Source organism: Brachionichthys hirsutus, chromosome 20, assembly GCF_040956055.1.
Source record: "Brachionichthys hirsutus isolate HB-005 chromosome 20, CSIRO-AGI_Bhir_v1, whole genome shotgun sequence".
In the NCBI taxonomy this organism is placed as follows: Eukaryota; Metazoa; Chordata; class Actinopteri; order Lophiiformes; family Brachionichthyidae; genus Brachionichthys; species Brachionichthys hirsutus.
In genome coordinates this window covers 8,464,825-8,479,791 of record NC_090916.1, presented here as the reverse complement: position 1 = coordinate 8,479,791, position 14,967 = coordinate 8,464,825, and the positions used below count along the sequence as shown (strand labels likewise).

The 14,967-nt window shown below is 46.8% G+C and overlaps 4 protein-coding genes across 6 annotated transcripts; 2 read left to right on the top strand and 2 right to left on the bottom strand.

The window, feature by feature from the left end:
• Positions 1-605: 605 nt before the first annotated feature.
• On the top strand, positions 606-4,965 carry LOC137909233 (serine/threonine-protein phosphatase PP1-beta catalytic subunit-like). Its single transcript, XM_068753670.1, has 9 exons — positions 606-658; positions 2,039-2,170; positions 2,427-2,657; positions 2,800-2,904; positions 3,050-3,121; positions 3,226-3,377; positions 3,454-3,588; positions 3,672-3,772; positions 4,849-4,965. The coding sequence occupies exons 1-9, from the start codon at positions 607-609 to the stop codon at positions 4,859-4,861; spliced, it is 993 nt and encodes a 330-aa protein (XP_068609771.1). The 5' UTR covers position 606; the 3' UTR covers positions 4,862-4,965.
• bpnt1 (bisphosphate nucleotidase 1) lies at positions 4,904-8,094 on the bottom strand. 2 transcript variants are annotated; one of them, XM_068753668.1, is made up of 10 exons: positions 8,021-8,094; positions 7,668-7,786; positions 7,427-7,531; positions 6,682-6,789; positions 6,483-6,531; positions 6,166-6,249; positions 5,907-5,998; positions 5,635-5,832; positions 5,262-5,367; positions 4,904-5,159 (listed from the first exon to the last, which is right to left on the bottom strand). In XM_068753668.1, exons 2-10 carry the CDS (start codon positions 7,782-7,784, stop codon positions 5,008-5,010), a joined length of 1,011 nt encoding a protein of 336 aa, XP_068609769.1. In that variant the 5' UTR covers positions 7,785-7,786; positions 8,021-8,094; the 3' UTR covers positions 4,904-5,007. The 2 variants fall into 2 exon arrangements, with proteins under 2 accessions (XP_068609769.1, XP_068609770.1); XM_068753669.1 differs by lacking the exon at positions 6,166-6,249.
• Positions 8,095-8,408: 314 nt separating this feature from the next.
• saysd1 (SAYSVFN motif domain containing 1) lies at positions 8,409-9,677 on the bottom strand. The gene is made up of 2 exons (XM_068753709.1): positions 9,269-9,677; positions 8,409-8,865 (listed from the first exon to the last, which is right to left on the bottom strand). Exons 1-2 carry the CDS (start codon positions 9,428-9,430, stop codon positions 8,548-8,550), a joined length of 480 nt encoding a protein of 159 aa, XP_068609810.1. The 5' UTR covers positions 9,431-9,677; the 3' UTR covers positions 8,409-8,547.
• A 9-nt stretch (positions 9,678-9,686) lies between these two features.
• grcc10 (gene rich cluster, C10 gene) lies at positions 9,687-10,979 on the top strand. Of its 2 annotated transcripts, none has more exons than XM_068753710.1 (4): positions 9,687-9,802; positions 10,119-10,172; positions 10,326-10,502; positions 10,586-10,979. In XM_068753710.1, the coding sequence occupies exons 2-4, from the start codon at positions 10,121-10,123 to the stop codon at positions 10,723-10,725; spliced, it is 369 nt and encodes a 122-aa protein (XP_068609811.1). In that variant the 5' UTR covers positions 9,687-9,802; positions 10,119-10,120; the 3' UTR covers positions 10,726-10,979. The 2 variants fall into 2 exon arrangements, with proteins under 2 accessions (XP_068609811.1, XP_068609812.1); XM_068753711.1 differs by having other exon boundaries at positions 9,776-9,802; positions 10,098-10,172.
• The last annotated feature ends 3,988 nt before the right edge of the window (positions 10,980-14,967 follow it).

The window sequence follows — 14,967 nt, the reverse complement described above, 5'->3', positions numbered from 1 at the left end:
ATGTCAGCGATTTGGCTCAATGATACTTTATCATCAGGTATGATACGCTTATATTATCCTACGGGAAATCTGTCTTGGACTCTAACACTGCAGTTATATCCACCTCTAAGAAAGGAAATGAGATGGGTGATGGGTCTGATAAAAGGCTGCTCCTTTGATTGGAGGGACTTTTCTTTTTCAATACTTCCTTATAACCTCCATTCTAGTCTATAACTGATCAATAATCTTAGATTTTAGTCATACAGTGAGATATCTTCTCAGCTCTAATACAAAGTCCTCTATTCCATGAAGTAGTTATCCAAATAGATGTTAAAATGTTGATCAGGCTTGATTGATTGAGTTCACTAAATTGAAACCCAGCCATTGAATCACTCCACCTCCTATGCTAGTAATTGTATTATCTTTATATATTAAATACGTATGCCTTTTTTATATCTTTACCGGAGCACCTATTACTCTTAAACTTATCTCATATTTCCGTGCAGTTCTTGAGTAAATTTACTTTACATTCCATCTCTGCGAGGCTTTGCAGCCTGTTGAACCTGGAAGTCAACGCCCAGGGCTCACAGCCCGTTCGCCTGCCTGTGTGTTATTTGTATCAGAAACATGGCGGAGAGCGAGCTAAACGTCGACAGCATCATCTCCCGATTGCTAGAAGGTAAGACGGCATTTAGATATTTTGTCATTTCTTTCGATCTTTATCAAGAAAACGACCTCAATGTACGTTCTCGTTTTTTCTAGATTGTAACTTAATGCTAGTCTAAAACTAATTTTAGCAACTAGCATCCTTAGCTATCCGTGTTGCTAAGCTAACGATTGCGTTAGCTCCTTGTAGCTAACGTGTTAGATTGTTAGTGTTGGCGTTATTCGGGACATCGTGGGTCATGATCCACGATCCACGGGAGAAAAACCCATCTTACTGCCGGATAGAGGGGCTGTGTTAACCGGTGATAATACTTAACGCTATGGTAGCTATAAGGTACGTTAGCTATAAGTAGGCAACTTAGCTAGCATATCGGCTATCTTCCCGGACACACCCCCTTAATGGAGGAAACGTCATATTCGAATTTTTATTCTATTTTAATTAATTTAATATGAAACCGTGCGCTATTACCACATATTAACTGAATGTTTTTTGTGCGAAGGTTGAAATTTAATTGTAATGTATATATTTTTTGTTTTAAATCTGAAATATCTGTTCTGGTTTTTTGCTATGTGGAAAAATAATTTTAATCCAATGCTACTTCAGCCATCAATACGTCGTTTTAGCCCAGTTGTCGTTCAATGCGACTTATTTCCATTCTAATAATTTAGTTTGCACACATTTTCGGCAATGAAATATCTAAAGGCGAAAGTCTCATTAGATTGTGACCCTGGGATAAGATCTCAAAATGACATTTTGGTCTCTGATCAAATCATAAATATTTTAAACTTGAGCATACCCTAAGAGCAAAAAGATTAACATGAAAATAGATCATTGACATTGTTAACATTTACATGCCTCTGTAAAGAAATGCTGAACTTGCACGATTTTTTGTTAATCAATCAGCAACTTTTTGAGGTATCAGGCAGACAAATGCGCAAAAACTATCAAACATGGATCAATACGTAACTTAATTTACCTCTCGTTTGCGGAAGCAACAAGCATGTTGTTAATTTTTTACTCATGCAGCTGCCCTCTAGACTGTTTGTTCTGCTTGCATCACACTGCGCTAACTCACAAACCTGCTTCCAGCTGAGACAACAAGCTGTTCGTTCCTGTATTTGTAACAACCAGTGTTGACATGAGGAAATGTCTGGCAGGCAGCAGAGCCGCCACGTTGGGCTGCTCTCTTTAAAGGCTCTTTGTGAGTTTTAAATGTAAAGAGAAAGCAAGCAAGCAGCTGGCAAAAAGAAAATACATTGAAATAAATAAGTAGTACTGTGATTTTACTCCTAATTTTATTTTAGAACAGAGTTATTCAATGCCTATTTGTCCCTGTATCTTGTGTCTAATCGTCCCTGTTTATGCATCTTTCTTTTTTGCACGGCTTTCCAGTGCGAGGATGTCGTCCAGGGAAGGTCGTACAGATGACGGAGGCGGAGGTGCGGGGGCTCTGCATTAAGTCCAGAGAGATTTTCCTCAGTCAGCCCATCCTGCTAGAGCTGGAAGCTCCACTCAAAATCTGTGGTGAGAACAGCATCCATCCACAGCCACCCAGCTGTTTGTTTGTCTTTCAAATATATATATTTGTGTGTGTTTTGTAGTTATTATTACTGAGAGATGTAATTTTATTTTCAATGATGGAAAAGATCACTATTATACTTCACATGTTTGCAGTCTGCAACCCCGCCACTAGATGTCACTAAATCACACACACTCCACATTGAATCCAATTTCATATTCTTTTCACCGCAAAGCGAGTTATGTTGACCCATCCCTCCAGGTGACATCCACGGACAGTACACAGACCTGCTCAGGCTATTTGAGTACGGCGGCTTTCCTCCGGAGGCCAACTATCTGTTTCTGGGCGATTACGTGGACAGAGGGAAGCAGTCGCTGGAGACCATCTGCCTGCTGCTCGCCTACAAGATCAAATACCCGGAGAACTTCTTCCTGCTGAGGGGGAACCACGAGTGTGCGTCCATTAACCGCATCTACGGCTTCTATGATGAGTGTAAGTCAGAACACGCGCCAGTCTGTCGTGGTTTTATAGTTTTATAGAGAAGAATTGAAGCCAGCTTGGATCACGAGCGTAGAAATCCTGTTTGAGTTAAAAGCTTATTTATGCTCATCACGTCTCTGCATCTCTTCCTCAGGCAAGCGCAGGTTCAACATAAAGCTGTGGAAGACCTTCACAGACTGTTTTAATTGTCTGCCCATTGCTGCAATTATAGATGAGAAGATCTTCTGCTGCCATGGAGGTTGGTGCGGCGTCTGTTACGCAGCAGACCGGAATAAAATCCAAGTGACATTGTCTAATTAGCGTTTACTGGAATAAATTCGTGTTCCGTCTGTGCGTTCTGATCGACCTCGCCGGGCTTGGTCACAGTTCTCTGTTCTCATCAGGACTCTCACCTGATCTACAATCCATGGAACAGATCCGACGCATCATGAGACCCACAGATGTCCCCGACACAGGTGTGTTGTCTGAGAGCATGAATCACGCGACTAAAAAAAGGAGACAGAATCTTGATGCCGTGGTGATGGATCCAGAAATAATCGCGTGACCTTACTGGTTACAGGCCTGCTGTGTGACCTGCTGTGGTCGGATCCGGACAAAGACGTCCAGGGCTGGGGGGAAAACGATCGGGGGGTCTCCTTCACCTTCGGAGCCGACGTGGTCAGCAAGTTTCTCAACCGTCACGACCTGGACCTGATCTGCCGAGCGCATCAGGTAACGCCGGACCGCGTCCGTTGCATCGCTAACGCCGCCAAATACTCTTCTAACGTTCCGGCTCTGTTCTTTCCAGGTCGTTGAAGACGGCTACGAGTTCTTCGCCAAACGGCAGCTGGTGACGCTGTTCTCTGCCCCGAACTACTGCGGGGAGTTCGACAACGCCGGCGGCATGATGAGCGTGGACGAGTCCCTCATGTGCTCCTTCCAGGTAGAGAACGCCCTGAAAACGGATCCTGCTCAGTCCGAACTCTCGGTCATTCATTAATCGGCGAATCTCATCCTGTCTTTCAGATCCTGAAGCCGTCAGAAAAGAAAGCAAAGTACCAGTACGGAGGCGTGAATTCAGGGCGCCCCGTCACCCCACCTCGCACCGCTCAGGCGCCGAAGAAGAGGTGAGCGGCTGGCCCCCCCGTCTCCCCCCCCCGCCTTCCTGCAGGTGGCCTCAGACACTCCAGCCCTCCCACGTGTAAATAGAAATAGGAGTGACTTCTGCGTGTTCTGTAGGTATTTTTATGAACATGTAAGTGGTACCCCCCCCCCACGGTACGTAACAACCCTCATCCAGTCTCGTTCATCAATCGGACTCTTGTGGGATGGGAAGTCTAGCAAGGAGACAAACTTCTGGCCTCAGATTTCCATAGTGTGTTGTAAATACAGAGACGGCTTCTTTGCCACGTCGACTTTGATTGGACTGGACTGCGGGGTTTCTTGCGACTAACCTGTCGGCTGATTCCTCCGCTTCCTAGGAAGAGTTTGGCTTTTCTTAAACATACTGCCAGCAGCCATGCAATTGGCACAGACGCCAGAAGTTCCGCCTATTAATTCATTAAAACTTCAAATATCTATTAAATAGTGTGAGAACAACATTATCACTATTTTTACCGTCTGTTTTAAACCGATTTTGAGTCTTACTAGTCCTCGTAGGGGGAATTGGTTGCACTTAGCTGAACTAACCCTTTCTAGCCTTCGTGCTAAGCTAAATTAGCTAGCTTTTTAATTTTTATGGAAAGACAAGAAATGTCCAACAAAAGATCGAATGCTTGAAATTTTATGAAATATCATAAACTGCTGTGCTTAAAGCCGGTTTTAAGGAAGCGTCTCCTTCATGAGGACATTCATTATCTACTAGAAGCGTTTCACATCCGGTTTTAATGTTAATGCAGGTCAAGTCTTTCAGTCTGGTAGAAAAGCAGAGACAGAAATGTTGCTGCGAGAGAAGATCAAAGGGGTCGGTGGCATTTTTCACCAGATGTTGAGCTCGGCGTTGCATGACGTTATAAAAGATATCAGAATCATGAATTCGCCACGATGACGTTTTGTGTGTCGTCCCACCCAGCGGTGCCTGAATGAAGTCAAGTTCAAATATCCAACCAATGTCTGTCCTTTTTTTTTTTTTGCCTTGTAAATCTGCCTTCAAAGTTGGACACGGTGTGTTGGGACGTTTTGACATTCATGCGCTTTGTTTCAGACACGTGAAATAAATGGAAGTGCTGTGGAGCCTCTGTCTGCTGACTGACACGGAAAACGTTCACTGTAGTTTAATCATCAAATCAACTTACATGGCACAAAGTGCTCCAAGTCAGATGGATTTAAAGGTAATCGACTTTTAACACGCAGCAGGGAGACGTCAATCGGACTGGAGGGCGTGCAGCACCGACTGCGGCACTCTGCTGAGGTAGGACTCGTGGTCGCGTAGCGTTGCCAGGACGCCGGTGGCGTTCATTCGCGTCACGTTGGCGTCGTAGCAGTAGCCGTTTCCGTGCATGTCGGTCAGTTTACCTGCACAAGAAGAGGAACTCCTAATTCTCAAATACTAAAATATACGAGTTTTGCTTTGAACATTTCAAACGCCCTCTGGTGAACAAAACCGGCGCTCCGTACCTCCGACGGCGTGCAGAATGGCCTCCGGAGCGCAGGTGTCCCACTTCTTGCACCCGAGGCTGGCAAAGACGTAAGCTGAAGCCGTTCCTTCGACGAGCTGGATTATCTGCAGAGAGACGAGACTATTCTCTCTGGCCTGGAACGTCTGCCTCATGCATTGTTAAATTAGTCTACAAGTGTGCCTGCGCACGATTGTCGCGTCGCATGATGTGCAATGTCCAACCGATCCAAGACAAATTAACTGAACTAATTAAACAATGTTTTTCGCTGTCCGATATAAAAGTTCTGCTGTTATTTACAAAGTCAGAGGAACGTCCGTTTGCTAAAACATTTGCGAAACCGGTTTGTTGGAGCTACTCAGAATCCACCTCACCTTGTTCCCGGCGCCGCCCACTCTTATAACTTCATGAGGCTCCATCGCATCTACGCAGTCCGTTACCACCTTGTTGCTATGGGAACGCGTGGTGGTGACAATGCGTCTTCCATCTGCAACTTCCTTCAGATGGAATCCGAAGGCGCCCAGTCCAGGCATTCCCCATATGGTTCTTCCTAAATCTGCTCCCGCCCCAAGCTGGCGAGGAGACGCTTTGAATTAACCCCCGGCGGCAGCTCGTGGGACGCGAGAGTATTTCATCTGTTCCGTACCTGGTAGTTGTAGAAGGGCTGGTTGATGACGCCTGCAATGGCTTTGCCTCCGTATGCAATCCCAATAAGGACCGTCACGTGGTCCAAGAGCCCTGAAATGACAAAAAAGAGCAGGACGTTACCTGGCCGCCGCTGTAATGGGCCAGAACACGTCGTGTGTGGTTTAGTCCTAACGTGTCGTTACGGTTCCAACGTGCAGGACAGGAAGAAAAGGACAGCCAATGATTGAGAGTTCAGAATTTCAGTTTCCTGCCCATACTGAGAGCTGTGGTGTAAAGCGGAGGGGGGTCCGGCCTTTTGTGTGGCATCTGGGTCTCAATTGGGTGAAGGAGATGCCGTGAGGCTGGGGTCAGCAGGGGGGGGGGGGAGAACGCAGAAGCAGAGACAGAAGTAAGAGAAACAATATCAAAGTGATCGTGAAGTTACGAGACAATCCGCAGGAAGTAACTCAAAGAATTAAAGTACAGAAGGAAGCGATCAGACAATAATCACACCTGTACAGGTATGTCTCCAGTGCGTTGAAGGTAGAAGCGAACACACACACACACGTTTTAAGAGCATATCTGATGAACCTACCTTCAGTATATTCCTTCGTGCCGTCCAGAGGATCGACCCACACGACCAGCTGAGATTCAGACAGAAACATTGGCACACCGTCGCAGTATTAGGAGAAACCATTAGTATTTATATCTGGAATATTCCTTCATTGTATCTTCTGGGACCTAAAAGCAAACGCACACCGCTAGTGTTTTGGTCATTTAGATCTAAAGCTTACCTCTTCCTCTTTAATCCCTCTATACTCTGCTGGACACGTCTTCTGGAGGATTTCCTCCGAGTGGCCGTCCTCAATGAGATCTTCACTCGTCTCCTCGGACGGAAGCTCCTAAGGGACAAGTAGATCAATAATGGATCTATCTAACCTCTCACGCAGGGAATCAACCACCGGACCGCACAGAAAGAATAAATAATCTGATTTCCACTTTAATCGTCTCTCGTTGATACAATATCCATGTCTGCTGTTAAGAAGTGATCTTATGTCCTTGTTAAGCCAATCTCAAAATAAATCGATAAACGTTTCCCATCTTTTCCACGGCGCATCCTCCATTTTGACCCGGAAGTAAACAAATGGTTATCATCATTGCTAAAGAAGACAAAAAAAAAACATTCGTTTGCTCACTTTCACGGGACCCGATTTATAAAGTCGGAATTATCGAAAAGGTATTGCGGGATCTCGACAAACTAGGTCAGGATTCCATGTAAATTTTTCGGGATTATTTTTTTCCCTCCTCCGTAATTATTAGAGTCTGACAGGTGTTCTATTTTGAAAAATGACCGGATTTTCTCCGGTTTATTTTTAAAGTTATTAGAAGTGCATAAGTTTATTGGTTACATTTACATTCCTCTACTCATTTTTTTAATGTTTTTATTTGCCTCCGCCCCGCGGATAAATCGCACGGCATGAAACCGCTCCCTTGCGGGACAAAGTTCGGGGACCGCTGCTGTGACGCGCTTTAACTCACCTCCTCTCCAATAATGGTGACTTTTGGGAAATGTCTGGAAAGTGAAGCACAAATGCTCTGCTGGGCCAGCCTGTCTGCCAGCGTCTGCAGATCATTAGCTCCGGTCTGCGCAGGGGTCGAAGACGAGAAGAGAGCTCGGGTTAATATCCGACAGGCATCGGAACAGTCCGCAACATCTGCATGCTGTCCGAGTCCTTCTGGATCAATACAATCGGATTAAATATCAATAAATTACCCCCACCTTTTCAATAATGCCAAGTTCTCCACTGTGAAGGACCTTCCTAACAATAGCCCCAGCCTTCTCTGCCACATTGTAGGCAGAGGCCAGCAGCCGCACGACGACAGGTCTTGCAGACATCTCTGGGGATCAAGACAGAATCTTTGTTCGTGGAAACATTCAGTTGATGATCAATTAATGAATGAGATCGACAGCAGAATCCATAGAATCGATGGAGTTGCGACCTGCTAGCGTGTCGCAAATACTGGATCGCCCGATAAACGTCATAAAATGAGCTTAATCATTGAGCTAACGTGTTCTGGTTAAGCGTTTATGCTAGCAGCAACATAGTGCAAATATGAAATGGTGGCGAATACCTGCTGACCGATATGGAGCCGTCACGCAACCACAGCTGGACCGACAACTTGATTAAGAAAAAGCCGGAAGTGCGTCATGGCGCGTCAACCAAAATCAAAGATTTGTCAAGATAGTTCCCTGTCATAAGGCTAGCTTTTACCTTAAAAACAGTTGGATTATATGTTAGCACACACTCAATGAGAACGCCGTGGCTGGTTTATATATACAATGAACGTGATAATGATTACAGAATGTGAGGAAGCCTTTTTTAAATATACATTTGGATGGTGTAAAGATTGTAAAACAAACGCGGAAGTACACTGCAGTGAGTCCTCTCGCTCGTCTGTAAACTATTTCTCTCTACCAAGAACACTTCAGAGATAAAACAGAAACAGCTTTAATACCGTGAAGATCACTCTCAATGGTTTATTTATTTTGCAGAATTAGTAGATTACAATTATTGTTCAAAGTCATTGCACATTTTAGAATTTTCTTTAAAGACAAAAACAGCTGATCAGTCGATGTAAATGTGCAAACATCAAGCACGTCATCTGTTAGCCAGCGGTCTGTAGCCCATTTCTCCCTCCAGCTGCTCCGCGGTGAGAGAGCCCAACAGAGGCCGGCAGTCTGGATTGAAGACAGAATAAGCGCTCAGTTCTCCGGGGTGGCGCTCAGCTGGGCTGCGGAGTCCTTCGTAGAGCCAGTAGAAGAGGGAGATCACAAAGAAAGGCAAGCCGAACTCCAGTTCAACAAACAGACCAAGCAGCACCAGCCACAGCAGCAACTTCAGCAGAACGATGTTGGAGAAGGCAAATTGTTTCGACGCCAGCCATCGTCCAAGAGCGCTGTCCAGGAGCCAGTCCCTCTGATGCAGGGAAGACAGGAGGTCCGGTGTTAGATCAATGCAAATCAACACGAGTGATTGGCTACCGATTAAATGCTACCACTGTTAGTTGTTGTTGTCCTTGTAAATTGTTCTAGCTAATAATTAGATGTGTTTTTTATTGTAGTGTTTCACTTCATGTTATATTTGTACAAACAACTGAAATAATGACATTGTGAGCCGACTTGTAATGGATAGTTAAATGTACTGAACTAAAATGATCTAACATTCACAACTCCTTTCCTGACAAATCTGATGCTTTCATGTTATTTTTCACGTCAATTAAACATCTCTAGGTTTCGAAGTATTGATCAGGCAGAACAAGTCTCTCGGAGATTTCACTTTTGTTCTTGGTCCTTTTTTCTCTTTCTGGTCCACGTCTCACCTTTGTCGCTGCGCTCTGCGGAGAATCTCTTCCGCTTCCGGCCTCTTGCTCGTGCTGACCGCCCGTCGGAGGAGCTGGCTCCGTCACTGTCTGCAGCTCATCCTTTATGTCGACTTTTTCCACCCGTCGTCTGGCTCTGAACGCCGCAAGCTTCGTCTCCATCGATACAAGCGACCGGCAGCTTCGCAGCTTATGCTAGCTTTATTAGCCGTAGCTGTTGCAACGATTAAAAGCCACTCAAAGCTTCATCGTAGCGGCTTTGCTTCAATATACTTCCGTAAAACATCAAACAGTAACTTAGCTTTGCTGTCATTTCCTTAACGTGAACTCAGACGACATTCTTAACTATTTATTAGCTTCTCAAGGCATTTGTTTACCTTTCGAGTCCGCGTCTGTCTGAGGCGGAAGTCGCGTCGTAAAACGCTTCGACCTGTCGTAAAGGTGCCGCAATCTGATGTTCTTCCACCCCACAGCTCTGCTGCTAGCTAGTTCTCGTCAGTGGTGGGTTTCCACACCTGAAGACGTTCGCCAAAGGTAACGGGAGTTTAATGCTAGCTTCTAAGTTATCGATCGAAAGTCAATCGATGCCTATTATCGAGCCAACGCACAGTTGATGCTGGTTTGCTGTTGTGGAGTAGTTTGTGTTCTAAGAAATATAAACTATATATAAATACACAGCAGCTGGATGCAGGATAATTTCTTAAATATAATTTTCAGACTCACGCCGTTCCGCACTTAACCTGGAAGGAGATATGTTTTTGTTTTGTTTTGTTAAATAATTACTCATTAAATTTTTTCTGTTGTTAATGTTCGTGAACCATCTGATCAGAGGATCCGGTTTTCTTTCCAGACATGGCCTCAGCTCCAGCACAGCAGCCCACCCTCACCGTAGAGCAGACCAGAGGTGAGGACTGAATAGATGTATGAATTCCATCTGGCCGAGGATCCGCCAAGTAGCGACACCATATTGATTTATTTTTACGTGTATTTGTACCTTTGTGAACTCTCCCTGCACTGGATTTACCTTTCCGCTGCTGATGCTTTCCGTCTTTCGCAGTGGTTCTGAGCGAGGTCATCCAGGCCTTCTCGGTGCCAGAAAATGTTGCGAGGATGGACGAGGCCCGAGAAAGCGCCTGCAACGATATGGGCAAGATGCTGCAGCTCGTGCTTCCCGTGGCCACGCAGATTCAACAAGAGGTTCTCAAAGCGTACGGCTTCAACAACGAAGGAGAGGGTGAGCAGGAAGCGGTGGCTTTAGTTTCAGAGGCTGCAGTTCCATCCGTTTCCACACTGATCTCGGCTCCGCCTCCCTTTCAGGAGTCCTGAAGTTTGCCAGGTTGGTGAAGATGTATGAAACGCAGGATCCTGAAATCGCAGCAATGTCCGTTAAGCTGAAGTCGCTCCTGCTGCCGCCGCTATCAACACCGCCTATAGGGGGAGCCATTCCCACCTCGTAGGAATCAGTCACGTTCCTCAGGACAGACTTCGACATTGTGGTCTCATTTAAAGCCTCCTTGCAAGGACGTGTTAAATTATTGCTTCTTAATCGTTTCAGTATTCGCCACATTGCGACCATTTTCTCACGTCGTAACCTTGGATATTTTTCTTTGACACCTTTTAACGTAATTTTACACATAGCACCTTTACATTCCATCATATGTATAAATGTTACTTTTGTTATACTTTTTTTTTTAATGCTGTTTGGTTTTAATAAAGATATGTAGAAAGTAAAGTGTCTGTATACATAACTTTATTGTTGCAATAAGGCTTTGTCATCAACATTATATATTTGTCCCGTCTTTGGTATTTTTAAAGTATTTACAGTCTTAAGATCTATTGCATTTCCTGGAAAGGCAGCTACCCTCTTGGTTAAAACATGACTTCTCTAACATCTGGTTTCACACCTGCCCTCTTCCTTCCTGGGTGTCGGGTTTCTTTAAAATTTTGTTAAAATAAAAGTGCACCAGATTCTGAAATAGTTCACTTAAAATTACAACACAAGTTTAAAAATTTTAGTGCTTTTTCTTGAAAGGCAAAACTATGTAAAACCAGTGCTCCCAGTAACCAACGTGAAAGTAACTAAAGAGCAGGTCCTGTATGGATTCTAAATCTGACATCTCTGTGTTTTGTGCATCATCATCTAGAAAAACATTTTATATGTAGAAAAATAAAACACTCCAAAGTTTGGTTTCTTCCTCCTGAGTGTTGGGAGTGAAGAACGTCGCTTTGATAAATAAAATCATCTGTGCGGTTCTGCAACGCCGTCGTCGTCCAGCTCATTACATCGGTTCCGGTAATAATGATGCGGAGAAGAACCGCGAAGGAGGAGGAAAGAACATCACACCTCAAAGTGGCGGAAAACGCTTTCGACGTATCCCAGGACCCTCTGCCAGTCGGGCCCTTCTTCCTTCAGCATCTCGGCCGTTGTCTGTCGCACAGAGCAGAGGATCAGAAGAGATCAAAGGACGCCATTGCTGGGACGGTTAGGAGAGTTCTAAGACGTCTCACCAGAGTGGCTGCGATCCCCACGCTCGCTCCGGTCTTAAAAGCAAGATTTAGATTCTCCATCTGTGAACCAGAGTCAGAGGCAGCTTTTAGATCCTCAGACGCATTCTTACAGGTGGTTTCCACTCTAACAGTCATTTTGGGCAACACGCGCACCTTGTTTTCCGGGTTGAGGGCGTCGTACGGGACGAGAGTCGGGACGTACGTGTGATACACGGCACAGAACGCCAAGCCGTCCTCCCAGCTGCTGCTGAAGTTTGTGATCTCAATGTTCTGCCATAAAAAACACGCTTAATGAGGATAAACTCCAGCTGGTGTTCAGGTGCTTCTTGCCCTCCCCCGACTCCCCTCTCCTCTCCTCTCCTCTTCTGACCTTGTAACCTCGGGTGCGACCCTGGCACCAGCGCAGCAGGGAGTTTCTCCTGGAGCCGCCATGACGCCTCAGCAGAGCGCTGAAGCCGTCCCGAGCCCTGGAGGACAAAGAACGTCTCGCCTCATCGGGACAGAATAAAGCCACGTATTGACAACTGAGGTTTAAGAGAAATGGCTAATAGTCCCTTACTTGATGCCGTCAGAGCTTTGGGCCTCATCTTGTTTTCCTGCAGGACAAAAGCAGTTGGCCAAGATGTCGAAATGAACCTGAAGGTGGTCCGGGACTGGGGGCTGAAGCTCACCTGTGCCAAAGCTGGACCAGCCGTCCTGCCGCTGCAGGATGCGATCCACTCTCCTCTGTTTTTGTGGTTCTTCTTTCTGGAACAGTGGCGAGACATCACATTTTTATAAAATTTTTTGCTGAATGCTGATCATTTAAAGATGATTTAGATATGAATTGAGGAAGCGTTCTACCTTGCACAGTGGCAACGTTGTGCTCGTGTTTTTTGAGGGTCGGTCTTCACCGGAGGGGTCAGCGGGGAGGACGAGACGAGGCAGACTCCTAGTAGAAGAGGTTTTTTTTTTAGCTGCCGTTAAAGTATAAAACCGCCTCTAGAGCAGATTGCTAGCATCAATGTGGACTCACCAGGATCGGTCAGACAGCATTTCACTCCTCCTCGGATCTCTCTGCCTTCCTTTCTTCTTCTCCAGGGCAGCCAGACTGTGAAGGTATCCCTCCGCCACTCCCTTCCCTCTCAGCTGGGTGGTCTCCGAACCGTCAGCCTCCTCGGGATCGTGAGACTCAACGTCATGCCCCGCCTCCTGGTTTGTCTCAACATGCTCAGCTTCAGCCTCAGCTTCCTCCTCAACCTTCTGCATTTCCTCCTTGGAGTCTAGATCGCAGTCCACCATCTCTTTTAATCCGAGTGTGTCCCTCAGAGGATCCGGCTCCGGCTGCCCCTCCTGCTCCTCCTGCTTGAGTTCATTTAGCTTCCTGCAGGTGTCCTTGTGCTCCTCTCTCAGGCTCTCCAGCTCTCTGACCTTCTCCTGCTGTCTGCCGAGGGCCTGGGCCAGCTCCTCCTCCACCGCCCTGTGGCTCTCCTGAAGCAAACCTAAAGCCTGCTCCGCCTCCCCCCGCAGCCGGTCGGCCACGGACACCGCCACCTGCAGGTCGCACTGGAACTGCTGCCACTCCAGCCTCTCCTCCTGTCATAGAGCAGGAAAGAAAGATCATTATTACAACTCTCATCCTCATCGCATCTCTAGAACTTCATCTTAAATACACGACGGACGCATTTCCGACTCACCCGGAGCATTTCCCTCAGCGTGTCCACCTCCCTAGTCAGCTCGTCTTTCTGCGTTATCAGCCGCCGGAGCAGCTCTGATCAGTCCAGAAAGGATTTAAAAGTAACCGGGAGAGGCGATTCATTGATCAGTCACTGAAGCAAAATGTCCTCAAACGTTTAACAGAACAAGAAAAGCATCATTCAAGGCACCATCACTGCTCTGCATAAGGACGTGGCCATTGTGAGCATCAGATACACGTCATTGAAAAGTGAGAGGAAGCTCAACGACAAAAGTAGAAATACTGTAAAAAAAATACTGTAAAGTACTTGTACTTAAAAGGAGAGTTCACTCGGAAATCTAAACTGCATATTTAGCCGAACCCCAGATAGTAATTGTCAGGGTTAGTGGGACGTTGCACCGAACTGGACCTACCTACTGCTCCTGTGGTGACATCATCGTTGGGGGTCAGACCCAGCGACGCCCCGTAGTGCTCCATCAGACTGACCAAAACCAGAGTCGTCTCCCCCCCGGCCCTCTCCTCCGCAGCCTGGGGCTCCAGGCCGCTGTCCCGCTCCTGCCAGCTCCTCTCTGAGGACGGGGGCAGGGACACGGGGCTGACCGCCGCCCATCTCGGCCTCGCCTCCTCGCCCTCGCCCGCGTCCGAGTGGGCGAGCCGGTCCACGCTGATCACAGCCCACTCTGAGGGAGTGCACGGCTTCTGTGTGCAGTTCGCCACTTGCGAGGAGGCGGGAGGGGTGGCGGTGCTGCCGGCTGGCGATGGCGTCCGTGGCTGATCAGGGGACGACGCGGAGGATAAGGCCACGGCAGACTGCGCTGCCTCCGAGGGGGTGCTGGGGGCCGTGTGGAAGAAATCCAACGACGGAACTAAAGGAAGGCAATAAATTGTGAATTGAAAAACGCCACGGAGGCCGACAACAAACGGCCTGTCCTTGAGAAGTCAGCTGAATGCAAAGCGCTCTTTCTCTTCCTTGATGCAGATCTGCTCCCTTATTTACTGTCCTGGGACAAAAAAAACAAACTCCAGACACTACTTTTATGGGCAAACACTCGCTCTGCACCCCCAGGCGGTGAGATCCAGGAAGGAACGTGATCTTACCTTCATCTCCTTACCCCATTCTACATCTTCACTTCCCCCCTGCTGCATTGATATTTACTCAGGCGGTTTTGTTTCTGCATTATGAAACACAGTCTAAAATGCCTCCTTCCTTTGAATAGTGACATCACAGCCGGTCGATTTGTGTGTGATAGTGAAGCTACGTGGCTAATTATAGCGTGCTTTTAGTTCTAAAGAGCTCCAACTCGGATTCCTTGCCCTTGTTGCCGTGGTGCAGGATTCTGCAGGCTCATCATTTCTGCTCGGTCGGAGCGGGGCAGCTATTCTCATCCTCTAACATGGGACCACTCTGACAGCCAGGAGGAGAGGGAAACGAGGAGCCGCATCTTAAACAGACGTGAGGATTAAACGGCGTCGGCAGCACACTCCATATCTTAAGGAGGGGGCCGCCTGGTGAAGA

What these genes read in the sequence shown, in the direction of transcription:
- saysd1 (XM_068753709.1), bottom strand. Translation starts at nt 9,430, where the DNA reads ATGGAGACGAAGCTTGCGGCGTTCAGAGCCAGACGACGGGTGGAAAAA. An exon ending in CGCAGAGCGCAGCGACAAAG is followed by an intron (nt 8,866 to 9,268) that starts GTGAGACGTGGA and finishes TCCCTGCATCAG; the next exon opens with AGGGACTGGCTCCTGGACAG.
- grcc10 (XM_068753710.1), top strand. Translation starts at nt 10,121, where the DNA reads ATGGCCTCAGCTCCAGCACAGCAGCCCACCCTCACCGTAGAGCAGACC. An exon ending in CACCGTAGAGCAGACCAGAG is followed by an intron (nt 10,173 to 10,325) that starts GTGAGGACTGAA and finishes CGTCTTTCGCAG; the next exon opens with TGGTTCTGAGCGAGGTCATC. An exon ending in CTTCAACAACGAAGGAGAGG is followed by an intron (nt 10,503 to 10,585) that starts GTGAGCAGGAAG and finishes CCTCCCTTTCAG; the next exon opens with GAGTCCTGAAGTTTGCCAGG.
- LOC137909233 (XM_068753670.1), top strand. Translation starts at nt 607, where the DNA reads ATGGCGGAGAGCGAGCTAAACGTCGACAGCATCATCTCCCGATTGCTA. An exon ending in CATCTCCCGATTGCTAGAAG is followed by an intron (nt 659 to 2,038) that starts GTAAGACGGCAT and finishes ACGGCTTTCCAG; the next exon opens with TGCGAGGATGTCGTCCAGGG. An exon ending in TGATCTGCCGAGCGCATCAG is followed by an intron (nt 3,378 to 3,453) that starts GTAACGCCGGAC and finishes TGTTCTTTCCAG; the next exon opens with GTCGTTGAAGACGGCTACGA.
- bpnt1 (XM_068753668.1), bottom strand. Translation starts at nt 7,784, where the DNA reads ATGTCTGCAAGACCTGTCGTCGTGCGGCTGCTGGCCTCTGCCTACAAT. An exon ending in TGGGCGGCGCCGGGAACAAG is followed by an intron (nt 5,368 to 5,634) that starts GTGAGGTGGATT and finishes GTCTCTCTGCAG; the next exon opens with ATAATCCAGCTCGTCGAAGG. An exon ending in CATTCTGCACGCCGTCGGAG is followed by an intron (nt 5,160 to 5,261) that starts GTACGGAGCGCC and finishes CTTCTTGTGCAG; the next exon opens with GTAAACTGACCGACATGCAC.